This window comes from Lygodium microphyllum, chromosome 3 (assembly GCF_053477565.2).
Source record: "Lygodium microphyllum isolate KBCC chromosome 3, Lygodium_microphyllum_v1.1.10, whole genome shotgun sequence".
NCBI classification, from domain to species: domain Eukaryota; kingdom Viridiplantae; phylum Streptophyta; class Polypodiopsida; order Schizaeales; family Lygodiaceae; genus Lygodium; species Lygodium microphyllum.
In genome coordinates this window covers 74,981,956-75,005,376 of record NC_141137.1, presented here as the reverse complement: position 1 = coordinate 75,005,376, position 23,421 = coordinate 74,981,956, and the positions used below count along the sequence as shown (strand labels likewise).

Below are 23,421 nucleotides of genomic sequence, written 5' to 3'. Positions count from 1 at the left end.
AGCTATCCAAGGTACAAGTTTGACCGCACCCTCTAGAAAGACTCTTTAACAAACTTAATAGAGTGGGAATTCCCAACATGAATGACAATACATGTTTGGTAATATTTGGCTTCCCTACATTCAACGTAAAATGTCATGCTTAATGTGGTTTATACTCAATAAGACCTTATGGACCAATGAAAGGGCATACAAAATTAGGAGTTGGTAGAGATGCGGCTAGTGAATATGAGTTAGCATCCCCCACTTGTTTATCAATTGTAATGTCAACTTTTAGGTTTTGCAAATTTTGCAAGGTTTGATCCTACCTTTTATCAATTGTAAAGTCAACTTGTAGGATTTGTAATTTTTGGAGGGTCTAATCCTACCTTTTCAACCCACTATGCTCAGTTGGAAAGACATATGGGAATCCCCATTGTCATATGGATGGGATTAAAAGCCCTTATTCATGGATAATTAACTAACTATGTAACTCCATTGATTTTGATGCTACACAAACACTAAAAGGCAACTTATTGTTGCAACTTGACGTTGATGCAAAAATACTTGAGCATAAACATAAGAAGAGAGTCAAAATTCTCATCAAAATCCAACAAGCATGGGGGAGAGTAAAAGCCAAACAAATCTTATACATAGCTTAGAATGCACGTGGTGCTATGTTGCTTGAATCAACCATAGGATGAAGGGAAAATGCAGCATGAAAAATCATACATATGCACATAAAATTGCTAAGAAATGATTTGATGTATTACTACTATGCAAGGATTAGGCTTTTCTAGAGAAAAGCCCTCCCCAATCCTATTGCAAAATTTCCCCTTTTTAAAAAAAACATCCAATACATACTTTGACATTTCCATACATATACATGTGCGAGTAGTTTGCTCGCTCCAAAATGGAAGGACTGAACAAAGTAAGAGCATTGAGCAAAAGCTAAAGCGTAAGTTAACAATGATGTATCATGCATCATAACTATAGGGAGGAAGAGAAAATCTTGCATTATTATTGCCGTCATCCATTTTAAAGGTCAATCTGTCGTCTCGACTTAGGAGAGTAAAGGGCACACGCCAGCCTAGGGTTTTGAGAGAAGTCTTAACAAGTAATTATGGGACCTTCCCAATACCTTTTCGAACTAGGAAAACTTCAGTCAAGCCCCTTTTATTAATGCCTAGAGTCAATAGCAACTTGAAGGGTGCACTTGTAGACACGAAGTGACGTATGAGCGGCCTGCAAGTACACTCTGTTTGTGAATGATAATGCAGAAATTCACTCAGGTAGCCTATTGAACAATTTAAGGCGATAGGATAGTTATCAATGCCGCGTTGAGGGGGGTGTCGTGACTTGTCGCAAGTCACGGGTTTCGTCAAGGATCAGTTCCGTCGGATACATTACAGGACAGATGATCCTTTGAAAGGATGATGGTGGGCATGACTTCTTGCGGATCGACGTCCTCGTTATGTTGGTGGCCGATAATTCCAGGGTCGTGCTGACGAGGAGGATTCAGGAGGGTGGACGCCCATCGGTCGGTGGTCGTGTAGTTGGTGATGGTGGATAATGATGTTGTGGTGGTGGATGTGGACGACGTGCAAGCGGTGGTCGTGGCCGGCGGCGGGGCCCAGCTGGGGCAGCTGCACGCAGTCGTGCCGGTGGCGGAGCTTCCAGTCGCGGGCCTGGCAGGCCCGCGAGCAGTAGTGCGCCGCCGCGCAGTGCGAGCACCGCCGGAACTCGTGCTTCCGCGTCTCCAGCCGCCCGCACGTCGGCTGCGAGCACAGCCGCAGCTCCCCTTCCTCCCCCGGCACTGCCCGCTGCCGGAACCAATCCCGCAGAAACGCCTGCGCAGGCGCGCACGGCGGCGGCCTCCACCGAAGCAGCTGCAGCCAGCAGCCCCTACCGCCGTCCCAGATGACTGCGCCGCCCCTCTCCGCTTCCTCTGCCGCCACCGCCGCCGCCAGCACCCTCCTGCCCTCCCCCTCGTCCCGCCGCACCCCGTAGCCGTCCTGCAGGCAGTGCCCCAGCTCCCGCGTGGCATCCACGTGGCCCAATCGCGCCGCCCGGGCGCACAGCCGAGCCCCCGCCTTCAGGTCCTTCGCCCTGCCCCCGCTCCCGTTGAACTCTATCACTGCTAGTGCGAACAGCGCCTCCGCGTGCCCCGCCATCGCAGCCTTCGCCATCAGGCTCACACCTCCAGCTCTCTCGCCGAGGCAGTAGAATCGGATCTAGCAGCACAGTACGCACCATGATCAGAGCTGCGTTACTTCAAATCTTCGTTGCTAATTAGTGTCTATATTTTATAAACGCAGGTAAGCTCGCAATCTCACCATGCCCAGCATATAAGAGGCCTCCACATTCCCAGTTTCCGCGCACCGCTTCATGTGTCGGTACGCTCCTTCGCTCCATGATCCGGCCCTTACCGACAGCGCTCCGACACTTGCTTTCTCTAGCACCTCTGGATTCTTATGACCTAGCTCATAGAAACGCTTGCACCTGCACCACAATCCAAATGGCCAAGAGTCAACTAAGATTCACGATATCAGTCCCAAATTCACTTCAACTATAAACATGAAATTAACTGCTTAATCAACTTGTAAGATCGTTGCCATAACTAGTTGATTATCAGCATCCCACCACTCACGTTAGCATCACGCTCAGTAGTTCCCTTGGACTAGACGCCCTTGATGAGATCCACACCATGATGCTGATCAATACATCGTCAGGTAATTCGTCGACTGTTGTGTCGTTTTCACCGCTTAGCAGTACATGTTGATGCTCTTGATCCTCGCAGACCATTTCCGATGCTCTCAACCTCTTGGACGATCCTCTATGTCTTAATCCAATATCGTGCTTTGAAGATTTATCACCACAGTCCATTTCCAATGCTCTCAACCTCTTAGATGATCCTCTACTTAATCCATCTTGATGCGAAGAATTATCACCAGTAGACTCCCCTTCTTGCCCTGACCTCAGTGCATACCTTTGGCTCAGTACACGGTACATGAACGCCCGGTAATGAGCACTGTACTGAAACGGAGCGATCTCGCAGCGACGACTCTCGCAGTTCTTAATAGAATGCATTTCTGTAAAAAGCCGAAATCGACTTTACTTAGCTAAGCGTTGATTTTATCACTCGTCCTAATGTATAAAGATACAGGTTACATGCAGTGGATCAAAGAACACAACAATATATATGTAGTGTAGGAGAGTATAATATCTATTCCATGGGCGGCGATGAGTGGGCAAAAAGATTGAAGAAAAACTAGCGCCATGTTCTACTCGTGGAATATAAATAAGCAAAGGCGCAGCTTTCCGCACAAGAACAAGTGCCTCTCCCTATTAAAAGGAGGTAGACAATCGATCATCGAGAGGACCAACAGGCCAACTAATTAATATGCCTTTGCATTATAAGCCTTTTACAAGTTTACAGGGAGGGGGCGTACGAAGCCTTATGATAAGGAGAAAGGAGCATGCGACCCACCGAGTGACTTATTGGGTTCCCGTAAGTCAACGAATCATCGGGGGACTTCGAGAGAGGAAAATGATACAGCAACTAGATAAGCCTAGATAGCTTGTCTATGTACAAGCAATTTACATGGGCGATAGGCCTAGATAGCTTGACACTAGTTATCTAGATAGACAGCCTCTTTGTGAAGTAATATGTGACGGATTGACAGTTAAGGTTGTAATGCAAATGCCATCTTGTATCCCAAGGCGTGTACTATCAAATCGGGAAAAGCGCATGCTCCAGAAAGGGAATCAAAAAGGGTTATAAAAGTGGATGTAATTTTGCAAATGGATGTAAATTTGTAGAGGGTCGGCGTTCACGTGGGGACTGTGGCAGCGAGTGGGCAGAACAGAAGAGACTTGGCGGGGGGGCAGCTGGCCCTACTGCTGCAGTGACGGTGGTCATGTCTCCGGCTACAGATGGTGTTTCGTGCACGGCAAGTGGCCGCCTCCTACTAACCCCACGACTCTGCCAATCACAACACGTAACCCCGATGAGATCATAAGAACTCACCCGTGTGCCGCACGGTCATTCTACCAAATCATATATGTTAAAACTTTTATTATCATACTAATTATATTTATCACGTGCACTAATGGGTCAGCCTTTGTCTTAATTCTTTCTATTATTATCACACTAATTATGCTTATCTTTTCGCGTCACATCTCCATTTTATTTACCTTCGCATCATCAGTCACTACTTGTGCTTATCGTTTCGCATCAGTCAGGCGCGCCCGTGGTAAAATACTACAGAACATATTTCAGCAGAATCTTGCCGCCTCTCCTGGCTGGCCATCACCGACGGCGACTTTCCTAAATTCCTGGTAGACTTTTTCATTGTATAGCACGCTCGCTGTTTAAAGCTGCAGCGACGAAGGGATGGAAGCAGTAAGGAGGGGGAACAGTGGGGGGGGCGGGGGGCGGGGCGAGGGTTCTGTAGCGCCTCTTGCCTGCACTGATCTGAAAACGGAGAACGAGGTTATAATTATAGCCGTCCAGCTGCCTACAACAAAGCCTATACCACAACGATGAGAGGGAGCTCTCGCATCTGCTTTGTATCAGCTGAACTACAACTCCATTAGCACTGAGCAGTCTATTGCAACTCCATTAGCACTGTTGAGCAGTCTGCTTGTACCAGCTGAATTATAATTATAGCCGTCCAGCTGCCTACAACAAAGGCTATACCACAACGATGAGAGGGAGCTCTCGCATCTGCTTTGTATCAATTGAACTACAACTCCATTAGCACTGAGCAGTCTATTGCAACTCCATTAGCACTGTTGAGCAGTCTGCTTGTACCAGCTGAACTACAACTTCATTAGAACTGAACAGTCTATTTTATCCTGAAGATGGAAGTTTATATGCTCGTTTTGAAAGTCTGAGCTGGAAGAGTCTCCCCTACAGTGACGCATCGTGTTAGAAGGTATGTATCGTGAGTAATCTTTACAAAAGTCACACGTATGAATCCTAATTGGTAAACAGCTTGAATCCTTATCTCCCTCCTAATTTGCTCAAGGTACCAATAATAGGTGAATCTCATCTTTCTCTCATATGCGGATAATCCATTCTTAGACACCACATGCCCTAAGGTAAGATCGTTTGTTGCAAAAGGTGGCTTTACTCTCAAGGTTGCATTCATAAATAATGAATGAAAGGTCAAGGGGGAAAGCATAACCATCATCCATGCACCCAGGTGTTCCCCACTCTTACAAGAGTATCTTGTGTGAGTCTACAACGTACCCCTTTAGGAAACCCATAGTGTACTAGTCTACAAAGGTTTTGTTTATCTTCGATGCATTTGCTTATAAGGACATTATTGTAAATTGGTTTCTGAATCTTAATTACTAAAACCATATCTGAGAGATTATAACTCTTTATTGGTTTTAGACTCATCTTAGATGCATAATATGGGTCAAGTACTATGTTTGGAATTAATTGATTAGGCATTCTCAACCAAACGTATGGTACATTTATACACTTCGTTGTTAATTTCTTAATCTCGTTATAACTCTTTCTTCATCTTAGATGCACAACATGGTTCAACTACTATATCTGGATTTAAATGCCCTTGGCATTCTCAACCAAATATGATATATTTATACACGTTCTTAGTACTTCCTTATAATTATTTTTTGATCTTAGACTCATAATAGATGCATAATATGGGTCAAGTTGAATATCTAAACTTAAGTGACATAGCATTTTAAACATGTTTGCACACATCCTTGGTTGTTTCTTAATGTCCTTAGAAGAAAAGGAAAATACTTCTCTAAACTCCTTTACTAGCACTATCATTTAGTTACTTCATCCTCTAAAGAGTCTTGTGCTGAAATTGATTGCTTTTGGTTCATCATCAATGGGCTCTACCATGTCAACTTCTTCAACCATAGCAAGTGTATCTATGTATGTTTCCCCAACTCAACATTACATTTCGTGCAGTCAAAGACCACACACACATGATAACATTGTTCCCCTCCCCCCTGGCTCGTAACAATGTTAATTTTCATTTATTGGAGCATCTCTCATTATGTAAGTCCTAGTTGATGCTTAAATGATGCATGAAATGATAAGCTTGTTCCATGATTCATTTAGACAATGTTAAAATTGCATATAGGTATGGATACTTTACTACAAGATACAAGCCTCATACGACGTTCAAAGTGACGCAAATGTTCATTATAAAAATTGTCCCCGTCCGTCACTAAAAGCATCAATCTAAGCATCTCTACAAATTCATCACAAGGGAAATCACTATTTGTGTCGCTAATAGTAGCGTGTGCAGTAAATTAGTGATGCAAAAAGCTATGGTTATAAAGGGAAAAATTTTTATGGGGCCACCCATAGCACCATGTGCTGTATAATGTTCTACAAAACAATTACATATTGGATATGCAATCGTCGTCAAGACAGGTGCAAAAACTACTTAAAACCACAAGACTGATAACTCATAAAATAAGTACAAGACTATCAATGAAAACTCATGAAATTACATGGAACTATAGAGAGCAGAGCCAAAACAAACATAAAAATCTATCTATAAATGTCACAAAGTGTGATTTTATACAAAGAATGATAAAGTACATCAAAGGAATGCTACATGGAAGAGGCTTGCACAAATCATAGGACTAAAAAAGATGATGTACGCTCCACGAATCCAAGCACGTGCTACAGATCCTCGCCATTATTTAAAAGATTGTCATGATGCAAAGGAGCATCAAATGGACTTTATAAAATGAATAGCCATACATTAGTCCACTATACATAATGCATTATAAAAAAAATAAGTGACTATCAACAAAAAAGATAATTGACTTACTAGGCCGTCACATACGTATAATCTATCGATAAGTGTAGTAAGACCGTGTCTCTCTATATATGGAGTCTCCAAACCTGTGGGATTGCGGTTTGTGATGGAGTGCTATACAAGGAAAATAGAATAGTATTGTTAGAAACATGATTGTTACTACAAGTAATATTCCAAATAAGAAAGCGAGAAAAATTAAAAGAAAACTTACAAAGTCCTCCAAATAAGTCATGTGGCCACCACTCCCCAAATGATACACCACCCCTGCCTCCAATCATGCTCTCATCGTCATTGCCTCCTGCTCTACTGCCATTGTCCCAGAGAATCTATGGCCTCCTCTATTGAGCCTCTACCAATCCTCTACATCTAGCCACTCGATCTTTGAGGTACCACTCTTAATTACTTTGCGTACTTTTGATCATCTATGTCACATATATGCACGCATACACTCCATTATCCACCCAGTGGAAAATCTCTCTACCGCCATAGTAGGTACCGAAAACTCCTCATGCAAAGACGCCACCACATAGTCCTTGCTCCCCTCGGGTATATTCTTCCAATGGTCTAGAACATTGTGCCTAAATACTTGTTGGCACAACTCCCTCATACGAGATAAGACCAGGTCCTCCCCTCATCATTCATTATTACAGCACCTATCCTATTATTCTATAAGGTAGTCATACCCTATTGGGATATGTCTTAGGTGTGTCCTCTTCCACCTCTACGACTACACTCTTGGGTAGGGGTATAATCAGGAGACCCCTGTATGTCTAGTGTACCTGCGGGGATAGTATCTCTTGGAGTAGCACCCATAGGGTTGCCACTCGTGGGCGGCTAAGAAAAACCCAGAGTCACGGGAGTAGATGTGCCTATAGGCATAACAAATCATGGAGGTGACAAATATCCATTAGATTGACTAGATGGAGACACTACATCGATGCCTCCATAACACCCTCATGTTCGACATACAGTGGTCCACTTCATTCTAAAAAAAAACTTGGCCTCTGTCTCTTCATATACATTATGCATGTGTATCTCCTCTATACGCTCCAAGCCAGAGCTCTTCGCCCTCCATCTGTAAACGCCCCGAACAACGTAGTATGCTTAACAATTATGATATTCGCTTGTTTTCGAGATTTAATATAAAAGAGAATGAACACTTAAAGCTGAAAATGAAAATAACTCACAAAATTATAGCCATGAAAATGTAAAAGTAATGGAGACAAGATTGAGGGTTGAAGATGGGCAACCCCCCCCGAAGGGATGTATTTCTGCTCAACCCAAGTCCCTTAGGGAATAGCTCAGTTACAATCAACCTGAGAGTGAGAAGAAGTAATTCTCACTCTCACAAGATCATGCAAAGATGTACAAACACACATGCATTATCTATTATGCAATGATAAGAACTGATTTCTTTACACTATGAGAGAAGAAAAAGGGGAATTCAGCCTTTCTCCATCGTTGATCAGCAGTACATGGATATGGCTTGCTTCTTGTAGCTAAAATGGAAGAAAGAGCTCAAGAAGGAGGTGCTGTAATGAATTTACAGGCTTGCTGTCTTGTAAAACAGCAGTGATAGAAGAGGGAATATGGAGGAATTTGATAATGGAGAAGTGGGGGATGATGATGGGGATGGATGGGGCCAGTTTCTGGCTATCTGTGGGTGCTGTACATGAGTTTACAGCAAAGAAAAATGATGCTCAACGAAGAAAAACGAGCTCTTATTTATAGGAGAGGGGAGAGCTAGTACAAAAGGGGAAAGTGGAGTAGCACAAGACAAGTGTCCAGCCACATGTCATGAGATGTGACAAGTGGTGGGACACTTGGAAACTTGTGTGACAAGTGTCTTGACACTTGTCTCTTCTTTATGGCCTTCCTTTTTGGGTTGAATACTGTCAAGAATAGAAACAACCAAATTTAGTAAGCACAGTCAGAATACAGAACTTACTATTTTTAGAATGACATCCCTATTTTTTAGGACTAGCATTTTTAGGCTAATTCGAGGCTCCTAAATTTTAGGGACCTCCTAAAATTTAGGGATCTCCTAAAATTTAGGGACCCCCCAATATAGGTGTCATATGAAAGATTTTTCTGTGTACATCGCAAAAATGGTATCCGAATCTTCATGTGACTTTCCTATGCAAAGAAATGTGCATTTCAGGCTTTCAGCCCACACATGCACATTATACAAGCATTTCATGATCATGCCATCTTGTTGATTGTAACTGTCTGTTCTAGTGGATCTAGCCCACACTTCAAGGCATCAATCCTTTCTGTGTGCGAGTCTAACCCTGATATGCGTGAGTTCTAGTCACAGGCGCCCAATCGGGTCATATAGGTGGAAGTGTGAACTATCTTTTCTCTAACCCACCGCGTGGGTCCACCATAACCTGTGACCACTCATCAGTGGCCAGCTCCAATGCACTTTTCTTTATATCTAATTAGTGAAAATGAAATAAATTTAATAAATCATTATATAGACAAATTAATGAAAAAGGATACAAATTCTATTTCTATAGCGTTGTGACAGCCCTCTGGCTTTTATTCAGCTGTCCTCAACTGAAAAGCTTCTTGATATTGCTGTAGAATATTTGAGTAATCCTTCATGAATTTTTCATCTACCCACTGTGCATCTGTTGTGGGTAGATTCTTGAATTTTAGTAAGAATTTTCGTGTCACAAGGCCACTTCTCGTGGTTCGATCCTTGAGAAACAAAATCTTTTCAGGTTCCAAGAGTTGCTCTGTTTCTTCAACTTCTGGGGGATCTTCAGTAATGGGTTCCTTTGGTTCTGGTCCTATGTAAGGTTTTAGTAAACTTACATGAAAAGCGTTGTGTATTTTCCAATGAGCAGGAAGCTCAAGTCGATAAGAAACTTCATTTATTTTCTCAATCACTTTGAAGGGTCCAAAGTATCTACTGGAGAGCTTTGGAAAAGATGAATTTTGACCAGAACCTTGTTTGAGCCTGCTTTTATCAAACTTTAGCAAGACATATTGATCTTTTTCAAAAGCCAAAGGTCTTCTTCGTTTATCTGCTTGCTTCTTTTGTCGCTCTTGCGCAACTTTGATAGTGGCTCGAACTTGATCCATTGTTGTTTTTAAATCTGAAGCAAACTCATCAGCAGCAAAAATCTTATCTTTAGTGCGAATAATTGGAGCAGGAATCACTTTACCCTGTACTATTTCATTTGGAGCTTTCCCTGTGGATGAGTGCACTGTATTGTTGTAAGCAAACTCCAATAATGGAAGATATTTCTCCCATTGTGACTTATGTTCACTAACATAAGCTTTCAACATATCCAAAAGAGTGAGATTCATCACCTCTGTTTGGCCGTCAGTTTGAGGATGAAAAGCTGAGGAGAACTTTAAAGTGGTTCCCAAATTCTCAAATAAAGCACGCCAAAAGTTACTTGTGAATTTGGAGTCTCTATCTGAAATGATCTCAGAAGGCATACCATGTAATCTGAAGATATGTTGAATGAAAAGTCTTGCAGCTTGTGCGGATTTCAATGTTTTATGACATGGAATAAAATGTGATTGTTTGCTGAATCTATCAATTATGACCCAAATCATATCATGACCTTGAGGTGTTCTTGGAATACCTGAGATGAAATCCATTGTGATAGATTCCCATAGATCTTTGGGCACTGGAAGAGGTTGCAACAATCCTGGAATCTTCTGCCTATCATATTTGGATTTTTGGCATACCAGACAAGCCTCAATGAAGTTATGTGTATCTTTTCGTAATGTTGGCCAATAAAAGTAGCGCTCAATTGCACTTAGAGTGGCTGCCCTCCCTCTATGCCCTGCATAAGGGGGTTCATGACTTTCTTTAAGCACCTTTTGTCGAACAGGAAGAGTGACACAAAGGCGATTGTTCATGAGAAGGTAACCATCTTTGATGGAATAATCTGGATGAGAACCTCCTTGCTGTAAATTTGACCAAATTGCTACAAAATCAGTATCTTCATCATAAGTATTCTTCATCGTTTGAAAATCTTCATGATGAGCCACTGTAATAGTTGCAATGCGAGGCACTCTAGAAAGTGCATCAGCAACTACATTTTGTTTCCCTGGAGTGTACATAATTTGAAAATGAAACATAGACAAGAAATTTTTCCATCTTGCATGTTTCTCCTGCAAATGCTTTTGAGTCTTGAAATACTTCAAGCTTTGATGATCGGTTTTAATAAGGAATTCATTGCCTAAAAGATAATGTTTCCATATCTTTAAAGCATGAACCACTGCTAAGAGCTCCTTTTCATAAATGTCATACCTTTTCTCCACATCATTTAGACGGCGGCTTTCAAAGGCTACGGCATGGCCTTCTTGATTTAGCACTGCACCAATACAATCACCGCAAGCATCTGCTTCCACCACAAATGGTTTTACCAGATCTGGAATGATAAGAACAGGTCCAGAAGTAAGAGCTGTTTTCAGCCTTGTGAAGGCTGCCTTCTCTTTTTCCTTCCATTGGAAAGAGATCTTCTTCTTTGTAAGGTCATGAAGTGGAGAAGCCATATGCGCAAAATGCTTGATGAAGCGGCGGTAATAAGAACATAAGCCAAGAAACGATCGCACCTCATGTACATCACGAAGATGAGGCCATTCTTGGATTATCCTGATCTTTTCAGGATCCATCTGAATCCCTTCAGAAGAGATGACATGCCCAAGGTAATTTATTTTATGCATGAAAAATTCACTCTTTTTACCATTTACCAAGAGTTGATTTTGTTGTAGTAATTGTAGAACAATTTCCAAGTGTTGATGATGCTCCTCTTCATTCTTGCTAAAGACAAGAATATCATCAAAGAAAGTACCGACATATTGTCGATGCTCTCTAAAGATGCGCTCCATCATTCGATTAAAGGTGGCTGGTGCATTGGTTAATCCGAAAGGAACCACCAAGAATTCATAAAGACCGTATGAAGTACGGAAAGCAGTTTTGTGTACATCTTGTGGTATTACCCTAATTTGATGATAACCACTCTTTAGATCAATGCGGCTGAAAACCTTTGAGCCTCCTAGACGATCCAAAATGTCATCAATTCTGGGAATAGGAAACCGATTCTTCACAGTGATTTTGTTGAGGGCTCGATAATCAATGCACATCCTGAATGTGCCATCTTTCTTTTGAACAAGAAGAACCGGTGAACAAAATGGTGAGCTACTTGGCCTAATTAGCCCACGGTTGAGTAGGTCTTCGACTTGCTTTCTGATTTCTTCTTGTTGAGGACGGCTCACATGGTATGGTGCTATATTAGGAGGAGAACTGCCCGGGATAATATCAATATGATGGTCTTCTGGCCTTTCTGGGGGAAGCTGATAAGGAAGATCTTTCGAAAAATAATCTTTATACTTTTCCAAGAGCTGAAGTTGCTCTTGGTTTTCAACATTCATATTATCTTTTACATCAGTGACATAAAGCAGACAACATTGAACACAATCCTTAATTGCTCTAGAGACTTGCATATGGCTTACCATAGGTATGGTGTCTCCAGAAACTCCAGCTTGGATCTCATACTTCTTGCCTTTGTTGGTGAGTTCTACCTTCTTTTTCTGAGAGAAGATGGTTGAATCTATTCTATGATTCCAGGGCATGCCAAGAATCACATCGCAACCATCAAGGTCTCCGATACAGAAGGTATCTTCGTCACTGTAGCCTTGAATTTGAAACTTGAGCTTGCCAATGTAGGGTATCACAGTCTTCATTGTGTCACCTTCATCAACATTTAAAGCTTGGCGAACTTCTGCCGGAGTGTCCATCTCTTCATTCTTTAATCCAAGCTCTTTAGCTAATTGCAAGGAAATAATATTTTCATTCGCCCCAAGATCTATCAAGAATAGTGCTTGCTTACCTTGCAACTGTCCCCAAGCTTTTAATAATTTGCGCGTCTCTGGAGTGTGAGTTGTGTTTGCGACTACATCATTGATAGCATTGATTTTCACTGGCGACCTAGGCTTGTTGTCAGAAACCTTGCTTTGTCCCTTGTTTGGACATTGCTTCGCTATGTGGCCTGTTTGTCCACATTTAAAGCACTTCCCTTCTTTCGTGAAGCGTTGCTTTTCTTCTTCGGAAAATTGCTTTGCTTGTGGGTATAGATTGGAGCGAAATTGAGGAGCATTAGGAGGTGCATAGGGCTTCATCTTCTTTTGATTTGATGGCTGCTTTTGCCACTGTTTTTGTCCTTCATTTGGGGCTGAATACTCCTCATCATCAGCTACTCTCTTCTTATCATTCTTTTGGAATGATTTGTTGCCATTGTGCTCCATTTCCCATGTCTCAGCATGGTCAATGAGTTCCCTGAGACTAGAACAATGATAATGATTAAGAGCAGTACGAAGTTTAAAATGCAAACCTCCTTGAAACTTCCTAAGCTTTTCCGAACAGCTGATCTTCTTGAAATGTTGGACCTTCAAAAGTAGCTCCCAAAATCTCTTGGTATAGTCACCAAGTGACTCATTTTTCCTTTGCCAAAGCCTATCCCATTCCATTTTTACATCTCTTTTGAAATGAACAGGAAGAAATTGGCTTTGTATCAGGCGAACAAAGGACCGCCATGATTTTGGGGCAGCATGATCATATTCCAACCCCGTCCACCAAGTATGGGCTAAGTCGGTTAAATGTAAAGCTGCAAACTTAATCTTTTCTTTTTCTTTATACTTGTCACGACCATACAAAATTTGAAATTGACGAATAAACTTCAAAAGAAGATCAGGATTTCGGGAACCATCATACATACTGAACTTGATCTTCTTTTCAAGTTGAGATAGTGACTTAGTCTTCTTCTTCTTCTTATGCCTTCGTCCATGCTCGGATCTTGAGGTTGAAGATGATGAAGTGCTTGATGGGGATGAAGATGGAGATGAGGGTGAAGAATGTCGACGCCTTTGACGATGATGAGGTCTTCCACGAGAAGGGTGTGACTCTTCATTACTAGAAGAGGATCCATCAGAATAGGCGCCAGATGACTTTGAAGAAGAGGATGAGCTTCGACGCGATCTCTTTCTTTGTCTTGAAGTAGAATGGGACTGCCTCTTAGAAGTAGTTGGACTTCTTGATTGACTCCTTTCATTGGTATGGCTTTGTCTTCTTGAAGTAGATGGGCTTCTTTCCTTGAATTCTTTGGGATTCTCAACTTTTTCTAGTTTGAGAAGTTGCTCACGAATTTGCTGATTCTCCTCTCTAAGACTTTGAATGGCTTGAAGGATAGCACTCGATTGATCCATTGAGACTAAAGAAAAAACATATGCTCACGCACTCAATGCAAGGGCTGAAAACAAACAAACTTATAGTTGTAAGCACTACCAGTGTTGGGGGTGAGGACCGAGCCAAAGCTCTGATACCACTATAAACGCCCCGAACAACGTAGTATGCTTAACAATTATGATATTCACTTGTTTTTCAGATTTAATATAAAAGAGAATGAACACTTAAAGCTGAAAATGAAAATAACTCACAAAATTATAGCCATGAAAATGTAAAAGTAATGGAGACAAGATTGAGGGTTGAAGATGGGCAACCCCCCTCGAAGGGATGTATTTCTGCTCAACCCAAGTCCCTTAGGGAAGAGCTCAGTTACAATCAACCTGAGAGTGAGAAGAAGTAATTCACACTCTCACAAGATCATGCAAAGATGTACAAACACACATGCATTATCTATTATGCAATGATAAGAACTGATTTCTTTACACTATGAGAGAAGAAAAAGGGGAATTCAGCCTTTCTCCATCGTTGATCAGCAGTACATGGATATGGCTTGCTTCTTGTAGCTAAAATGGAAGAAAGAGCTCAAGAAGGAGGTGCTGTAATGAATTTACAGGCTTGCTGTCTTGTAAAACAGCAGTGATAGAAGAGGGAATATGGAGGAATTTGATAATGGAGAAGTGGGGGATGATGATGGGGATGGATGGGGCCAGTTTCTGGCTATCTGTGGGTGCTGTACATGAGTTTACAGCAAAGAAAAATGATACTCAATGAAGAAAAACGAGCTCTTATTTATAGGAGAGGGGAGAGCTAGTACAAAAGGGGAAAGTGGAGTAGCACAAGACAAGTGTCCAGCCACATGTCATGAGATGTGACAAGTGGTGGGATACTTGGAAACTTGTGTGACAAGTGTCTTGACACTTGTCTCTTCTTTATGGCCTTCCTTTTTGGGTTGAATACTGTCAAGAATAGAAACAACCAAATTTAGTAAGCACAGTCAGAGTACAGAACTTACTATTTTTAGAATGACATCCCTATTTTTTAGGACTAGCATTTTTAGGCTAATTCGAGGCTCCTAAATTTTAGGGACCTCCTAAAATTTAGGGATCTCCTAAAATTTAGGGACCCCCCAATATGGGTGTTATATGAAAGCTTTTTCCGTGTACATCGCAAAAATGGTATCCGAATCTTCATGTGACTTTCCTATGCAAAGAAATGTGCATTTCAGGCTTTCAGCCCACACATGCACATTATACAAGCATTTCATGATCATGCCATCTTGTTGATTGTAACTGTCTGTTCTAGTGGATCTAGCCCACACTTCAAGGCATCAATCCTTTCTGTGTGCGAGTCTAACCCTGATATGCGTGAGTTCTAGTCACAGGCGCCCAATCGGGTCATATAGGTGGAAGTGTGAACTATCTTTTCTCTAACCCACCGCGTGGGTCCACCATAACCTGTGACCACTCATCAGTGGCCAGCTCCAATGCACTTTTCTTTATATCTAATTAGTGCAAAGGAAATAAATTTAATAAATCATTATATAGACAAATTAATGAAAAAGGATACAAATTCTGTTTCTATAGAGTTGTGACACCATCCTCCACAATATCGCCCCTCCACCTGTATACTCTTCTCGTCTACGCTGGGTGCATTGCTTTCATCATACACTCGCACACTCCGAGAAGTTGAACATACTACCATTGAGGTTGTTAGGGATTTTGATAGAAGATTGCTTGTTCAATATCACATATAAGAGTGAATCAACATTTGTGATTGTTTCGTATCGTGGAAAATTTATAAAATTAGATCATGCACATGTTCACAATGACCCGACAGAACAAACATGTCATGCAGATCCGTCTATCTTTTCTCGGAATCTATTTCTAGAAATCCAAATGGATCTCATCAAACAGTTGCCCTAGCTCCTTCCAACACCACTTTGAACCACTGTACATCAAATATGATCATGGAGAAGCTATGCTAATCCACTCAGATAACACTTTATAAGTTTTCAAAATATTTAATCTCATTTACCACGGTATTCCGATCTATAGCTCACCATCGGCTCTCTTACTCAAACTCTACCTTAACACCACAATCTGTTGTCGAGCACATTTTGTCTATGCGCTCAATAGGACCATACTGCATTGTAGATTTTATATTATACAACAAAACAGTTAGATTAGTTTTTGCACATAAAATCTAGATACGATAGCAAATAAAGCATGTGGTCACCTTTGGACTATATCCCCTCAAGAATTCCCACTCGTCAAATAGAGACCTCTACCCCTTTGTGAGAAACTAGAATCAAAGCTTCATGTAACCAATGCATAGACATAAACCGCAACATCTCCTCCATACCCTCAAAATATTGAATCGGTTGATAGCATGTACTGCGTTGAAATTTTGATCACGCTTCTTCTTGGTCTTTTCTAGCCAGCTCGTACCGAGTGAGCCACTTCTCCATGGATGCATGATATAACATACAAAAACGATTCACTTTCTTCTCCATGGAAGTATCCATTATTTTTTCTACTCCATTTTCAACCACCACATCTCCAATCAGTCTATCATCGTCCTTCACATTGATCATAGCATATTATTGTCTAAATCCATTGTTGGTAGAGCCACTCTGAAATATGTACTAATGCCTCTGACACTAGCCAACCTTCAGTAATGTTACCTACCAACTGAGCTCGTTATCTCATAAAGCTCTTCAAGGTTTTCATTAAGCACTCCAAGAAGAACATGCATCACATATGGATAGATCTCCACTTCATCTACGAGATGCACTAGGAGGTTAGTTTGTATTGTGAGTATACTTGTGGGCAGATACTTCTCAAAGAGACAAGTCTCCACCCCTCCCCACCTTGCAGATTCAATAGAGAATGTCTTGATCTCTTTCTGTGAGATCCATTGCACTAAATTTGATAACATGTAAATCGCCTCGCGTATTTTTAGAGTGAGACATCTCACGATTGCGATCGATAGTACAAATTGTCACAAATGGAGAAGCATTACGAACATCAAGTAGACACTAAATAGCGAAATATTGAGGCTACTTGCAACCAAGATCAAGACAAAATTGACATATCTTATGCCAATCATGGGATTTCAACCATGATAGCTAGTCATCTTTAGATAAAGTAAACATGAGGGAACACATCATACCCATTGAGGTGCGCATAGACATGATAATTTGATTCATAATGCGCTCTTCTTTAGTGTACATGACCCAAGGAGCGCGAGGTAGTTGCAAGCGACCATTAGTGCTCGATTGTGGCCCAAGTGCCTCCATCTTGCCTATCTCCTTCAAATCCATTCGTGTCCCTATAGTATCTCTCTTTTTTGTGATGTGGTCCCATAATAAGTTGCCCACATTCTTGAAAATATGTATGGGATCCAACAAATGGTTGATCATAAGCGGGTCAAATACAACAACTCATAGAAATTTGAGAATTGTCACATTCACTTGGATGTGACTCCTTGTGGACCATTTTAAACTCGTACTAGCTTTGGGCATTCATTCATGTTGGAGATCATCTAAGAAAACCTTCCCTCAGTTCATGACTTTACAGCAAGAAAGCAATGTGCCCTTGATATACCATCTTCTTCATGGTCCGTGACTTTGGGAGTCTAACTATGACCCACACAATGGACATACATAATAACATGAGATAACGAGACCTGTCACAACATCCCTATCTTGAACAAGCTATGTTAGATATCACAATATTAAACACAAACTTGAACAAGCCCACTTACTTGAGCACTTCTCGAATCCTGGAACATCATGCATGGTCCACATGAGAATGGCTCAAATATTAGAGGACCGTCAACCATTGTGCTTGCTCATGTCTTCCACGATGATCCTCTCCTCCCACAAAATATTGAGTTCATCAACTAATGGATGGAGGTAGATGTCCATATTCTTGATTTTGTAGAGCCCAGAAATAAGCAAGCTAAGGATCGGGTATCCTTTCTTCGTAGAAAGCCATCCATTGTAAGAAGTTGGACGGAGATCAAATGGATTTATGCCATCCATAGCAAGACCTAGCCGAAGATTCCTTGGCTCTCGTACAAAGCCTGGAAAGGTGGAGTCAATGTGGCTCCATGCATATGAATATGCTAATATTTATTGAACTTCATCTATGGATCTATTTTGTGTATGCCACGTTTTCAAGCTCGCCATGCCCAATGTACAAAACATATGATGTATATGTGGTATAAGTGGAAAGTGTTTGAGAACCTTCTGAGGGATGGTTTGCCCTTGCAAGTCCTATCAATACCTGTAAGCACCACACTTCGAATATGTCTCCATAGTCATATAGTCTCCTCGAAACAGCAAACAATCGTTGGCACATGCATGGATACTGTTGTAGTCCATACCAAGCTTTCATAACGTCAATCGTGCATCATCACATGGGACTCATGCATCATGTTTCTAGATGGTAATATATGATACTTTATCAACCTAAAAGAAAATTAGAAAACATCTTGAAGAGCACAAGAAGTGTTTTTTATTTTATAATAGAGTCACAATAATCAACGGAGCATAGAATGTACTTGAACAACTCGACCACACTTGCATTACTCCACCCGTTCTTTGCCTGCACACTTAGGAGTGCAAGTAATGTCTTCAAGCGAGATACTTGGCTCTCTATTTATTGTTGAGTCTCTCTCTCTCTTTCTCCCTACCTTCGTCCCTTTTTCTCCCCTTCCCCTTCCCCCTCTCTCTTTTCTTTTCACTCTCCTTCCTCTCTTTACCTCAACCTTTTCTTGCACCTCTTCCTTCACTCATTATTTCTCTTTCACTCCCTTCTCTCTTTCTTTCTCTCTTTCTCTTTCTTTGTTATCTCTCTCTTTGTTTCTCTCCCCAGCAGCAGTGGTAAATGGTGGCGATGAGGAGCTCTCCTTCTCTCTCTTTTCCTATTCGTCTCCCTTTTTCTCTTAAGGTGACAAACTCTCTCACTCTCTCTTTTGCTCTCTCTCGAAAATGTTTACGATAAATGTCGTGCTCAAGTTTTTGGCCCTTTCCTTTTCTCATACCAATGTTTCTATTTATGTCACAATTAGTGTCGCTAAGCATTGCTATTCATGTCGCAATTAGCATCGCTAACTAGTTTAGTGACGCTAAACGATACTATTTGTGATGCAAATAGCGACATTGCTATTTTGCATCACAAACCACCATCGCTATGTCCCCATTCCCTTATAGTGCTTGCCATCACAATATAAGCAATATTGTTAATCATATCAATGATATTTATATTTATAAAATTTAAATATTGCTCAAGGAATGCAAAAAACAACCCCTAAGCATGTTCTACATTTTATTAACATTTAGCTTAAGTGAGACTTATTTAATTTCAAACAAGTGTTTACCTTGCAAGTGCTCTCTCTCTCTCTCTCTCTCTCTCTCTCTCTCTCTCTCTCTATCAATTCAAATATTGGATTATATTAAAATATTTCAAAGTTTGAGGACCCTAGTGGATCATTAGAATAGCTTCAACCACTATACTTGTAGCTCTAGGAGTGCTACTGATGGATGACTCTATGATTAACACATACAAAATTTGTAATGTACATGTTATTTTATAATCTTCTTTGATTATTTTTTAGAGGGAAGCAATGTTGGGATGCAAGGTAGAAGCTATGGAGTGCAAGAAGTTTGTGAGAGAGAAAAGCACACAATAGAGTTTGTGGGAGAATGAATGATAACAATGCACATATGTTTTATTAACTTCACTTATATATGACTATATAGTGTATACTTATACAAGGGGTGCCTAAACAGCTATTGACCATTAGCCTTTACCCAAACAACCTCCCACTTAAAGGCCAATGAGCCTTTATGGGAACATAAAAAGAAAGTTAAGATATTATGCAATGCCCATTGCACTCTATAGTATATAAAGTACTTACTAAAAAGTAAACTATTCATGAGAAGATCTATAGGGCTATCAATCATATGCTTAGGGGAGGGTGCACTTATAAGAAATCATCTATATAACGTGTGTTCAAAGGGTATTAATAATTACCATTTGTTTACATGTTGGCCATAATATGATCCCTTTTACTTTATTAAACTTATGAAAAAATTTCAAATTATAATTTAAAAATCCCTTTTATAAATATAATTTAGTAATTTTTACTAAATAAAGTAATCTTTCTTTTCATTATGAAAAATATACCTATGTTGCTAGCTCCTCCTAATGTTGCCATGTCAATGGTTAGCCAAATTGGCCCATTAAATAGCATAAGCCAAGTCAAAAATTCCAATGTAATACCAATTAATTAGCCACCAATACCTAACCAAGTGGTTAAGCCATTGGGATGCCAAGCGAATGATTATGGTTATGAGTTTAGTGCATCCAATATTCTTGGGAAAGTCAAGGACATGGTGAAACATTATACTACCGCAGACAAATTTCCTGAAGAAGGAATAAAACTTAAGGAAGTTGACGCCCTAAAGAGGGTGTGATCCATCAAGATTTAGTTGTTGTAAGTGGTATGGTGGTCAACATATCCCATGGAATTACCCTCATGTAAAGTGCAACATATGTGGGAAGTCATGACATATGGCCAATACATGTTGGAGTAGAGTTAGCTCACTCCAGCAAGGTGATCAATATCCACTTTAAGATAGAATTTGAGGTGTAAAAGTGGCTCGAGAGCTGTAATAGTGATTATTTGGTGAAAAATGTGTTAATAATCACAAATCAAGGAGCAAGAGTTTTCCTAGGTGCATTTCAACGTCGAGAATCTAATGCAAGTGTTTGTTCGTCAACCGGAGTCCGTTTGACCCCCCCATATAATGGCTACAAGGTTTGGTGTTATAAAGGAGCTAGAAGTTGAAAATAGCATCCACCAAGAGGCGCCAAGATACTAGTTTTCCATACCAAGAATGTGATTGTGTTTTCAAATTTCAATTCTGAGTATGTTTGGGACTCTGATTTTAAGCAAACCATTTGGCCAACAATGCGAATGCAAGGAAAATGAACTAGCTAATTTCTAAATTAGTGTTAATGAGGAATCCCTCAGAGACACAAGCCCTCTCTGATACTATCCTGTTGAGTACATACCAAGTGGTTGGAGCCAACCCCCTAATGAATGACGCAATCAAGAGACAAGTGTTAGAACGAGTCCAGAGGTACGTGAGAAGAGAGAAGGCAAAAATCAAAGCTGAGAACAACCTCGCAGCAGAAGCCTCCTTTAACGCCCTAAAAGCACTCTTTACAGAAGTCCCCATAGCAACTCAAGGTCCCCTTCCTAGTCAGATTCATCTTGGAAATATTGATGACAGGCCAGCAAATGTAGTCCCATTACCAGTTTTTAAGGGAGAGTACAATGAAGACCCTGATCTTCATGTAGCAGAATTCGTGGTAGCATGTATGGTTAACAATGCCAAAACCCCTAAGCATTGGTTAGTGATATTCCCCGCCACTTTCAAGGGCGCGGCGTTTCAGTGGTATGAGAGACAAGCAGCAGGAACTTTTGGCACATGGGATGACCTGAAGTTTGCCTTCCTCACTAAATTCAAATGTGAAGGTTTCGAAGAGCGGATGTGAGAGGAGTTCATGAACCTAAGTCAGTCCTCTAGAGAAAGAGTAGAAGCTTATGTCTCACGAATGGAATCCATCCTGAAGAGATGGACTAACCATCATTTGGACGAAGGAATCCAGAAAGGAGTGTTCCTTAGACGCCTACAACCAGAAGTTCGCAAGTTTGTGGAATTGAGAAGACCAGTTAATCTGCAAGCTGCAGTGAAAGGTGCAAGATTGTATGACGAAGTTGAAGCAAGGCTGTCAATGACTCCACGAAGAGGAGTCTTACCTCCTCCTATGCTAGAAATGGTATACCCACCAAATGTAGTCCCAGGGACAGTTCCCTACCCCTATCCCCAGATGCAAACAGTGCAGCAGTATAATACACCTAATCCACTGTGGTCACCACAGACGACAGTGCCTCAAATGATGGTTCAACCACAAAAATAGTGGCCTCAAATAGTTCCTCCAATGGCGACTCAACAACAGTGGAATCCTACCAACTGGAATCAACAATCCCAAGTCTCAACAGGAGCTTTGAATCAGAACCAGAACAGAGGACCTTCTGGATCGATCCAACCGGTGTATGCAGTAATTACAGAAGCTTCCCAAAACCCTACTACAAGTACTTCAGGAGGTGAAAATCTGAAGGACTACTTATCCAACTCAGTTGCAAGTATCAAGAAAGAGCTTCTGGATATGATTATAGAGCAGCTACAGATGCTAAAGGTGAATACTGCCAATATATCCACTCCTACGAGAGTTGGAATAGATATGATGTGCTCTAATACATGGTGTGGAAAGTGTCATCAAGCGGGACATTTAGCCACTGAATGTACCCGAAAATCAACCATTCCTGGAGCCTTTTGTTCCTATTGTTTGCGGAAGAACCATACAAAGGATATTTGCTCTCTGAAAGAGATGCATGAACAAAGACAGAAGAATGAAAATGCAAGATTCAACTTGCTAGAATCCAAAATGACAACACAGGATATTGGACCAAAGCCTAGGAAATTTGGTCCTAATTTTGGTCCAAGGAGGTTTCCCTCTCAAAGTTACAGAGGACGACAGTCTTGTGGTGGTCAGAGATCAGAGGTGGAATGCTATAGATATGGAGAAAAGGGACATATCTTCTCGAATTTTCTAAACCCTAGACGATCTGTGGATTACAAGCACTTATGCAGCCGATGCAAAGGAGAAGGCCACAGTACAAATGACTGTCCAAGCCCAGCCCTTGTCAAGGCCAATGCTACTAATAGCCAACAGAAGGTACATGAGCATGCCTCCAATTTGGTAGAGTTGGAAGTTGCTATTGTCACGCGCGCCAAGAGGAAGGAACTAGTTGTTCAAAACAAAAATAATTCTCCTACCAAGACTGTGAAGTTTAACCTACCAACAGAGGGACAGAGCAGTATAAAATAGAATAGTGCAGTACAGAGCATTGTAGTGCCTGTGGGAGCTCTTCAAGCTCTACCTCGAGACCTACGAACCACTTATTACTCAAGTGTTTCGAACTGAGCAGCCATGGCTACCTCTCACATAGCCATCGCGCAACGCCTACCTTGTGGGTGTAGTGAGCTTACCTTGATGCTCGATCGAGTACCTTCCTCTCTCTTGCACCCCTCCAGCTCCACGATCCTTGAGGCAAGCTCAAGCAACCTCAATCCCTCTCTCATGAGCTTCATCCTCCATAGCCACGTTCGAGACAAGAGGAGAGAAGAGAGGAGGAGAAGATGAAGAGAGAAGATGGAGAGCTTCTTCTCCAAGATCCCTTGCCCTCCCACAATCACTCCCTCACTCCCTCACATGCTCTCAGTCCCTCTCTCAAGCACAAGCAAGGAGGCAAAAAGGTAAGAAACAAGAGGAG

At 41.3% G+C, this 23,421-nt stretch overlaps 1 protein-coding gene across 1 annotated transcript; it reads right to left on the bottom strand.

The window, feature by feature from the left end:
- Window positions 1–760: 760 nt before the first annotated feature.
- On the bottom strand, window positions 761–3,277 carry LOC148038514 (F-box protein At5g50450-like). The gene is made up of 3 exons (XM_087672896.1): window positions 2,627–3,277; window positions 2,313–2,478; window positions 761–2,210 (listed from the first exon to the last, which is right to left on the bottom strand). The coding sequence occupies exons 1-3, from the start codon at window positions 3,064–3,066 to the stop codon at window positions 1,449–1,451; spliced, it is 1,368 nt and encodes a 455-aa protein (XP_087529022.1). The 5' UTR covers window positions 3,067–3,277; the 3' UTR covers window positions 761–1,448.
- Window positions 3,278–23,421: the final 20,144 nt, after the last annotated feature.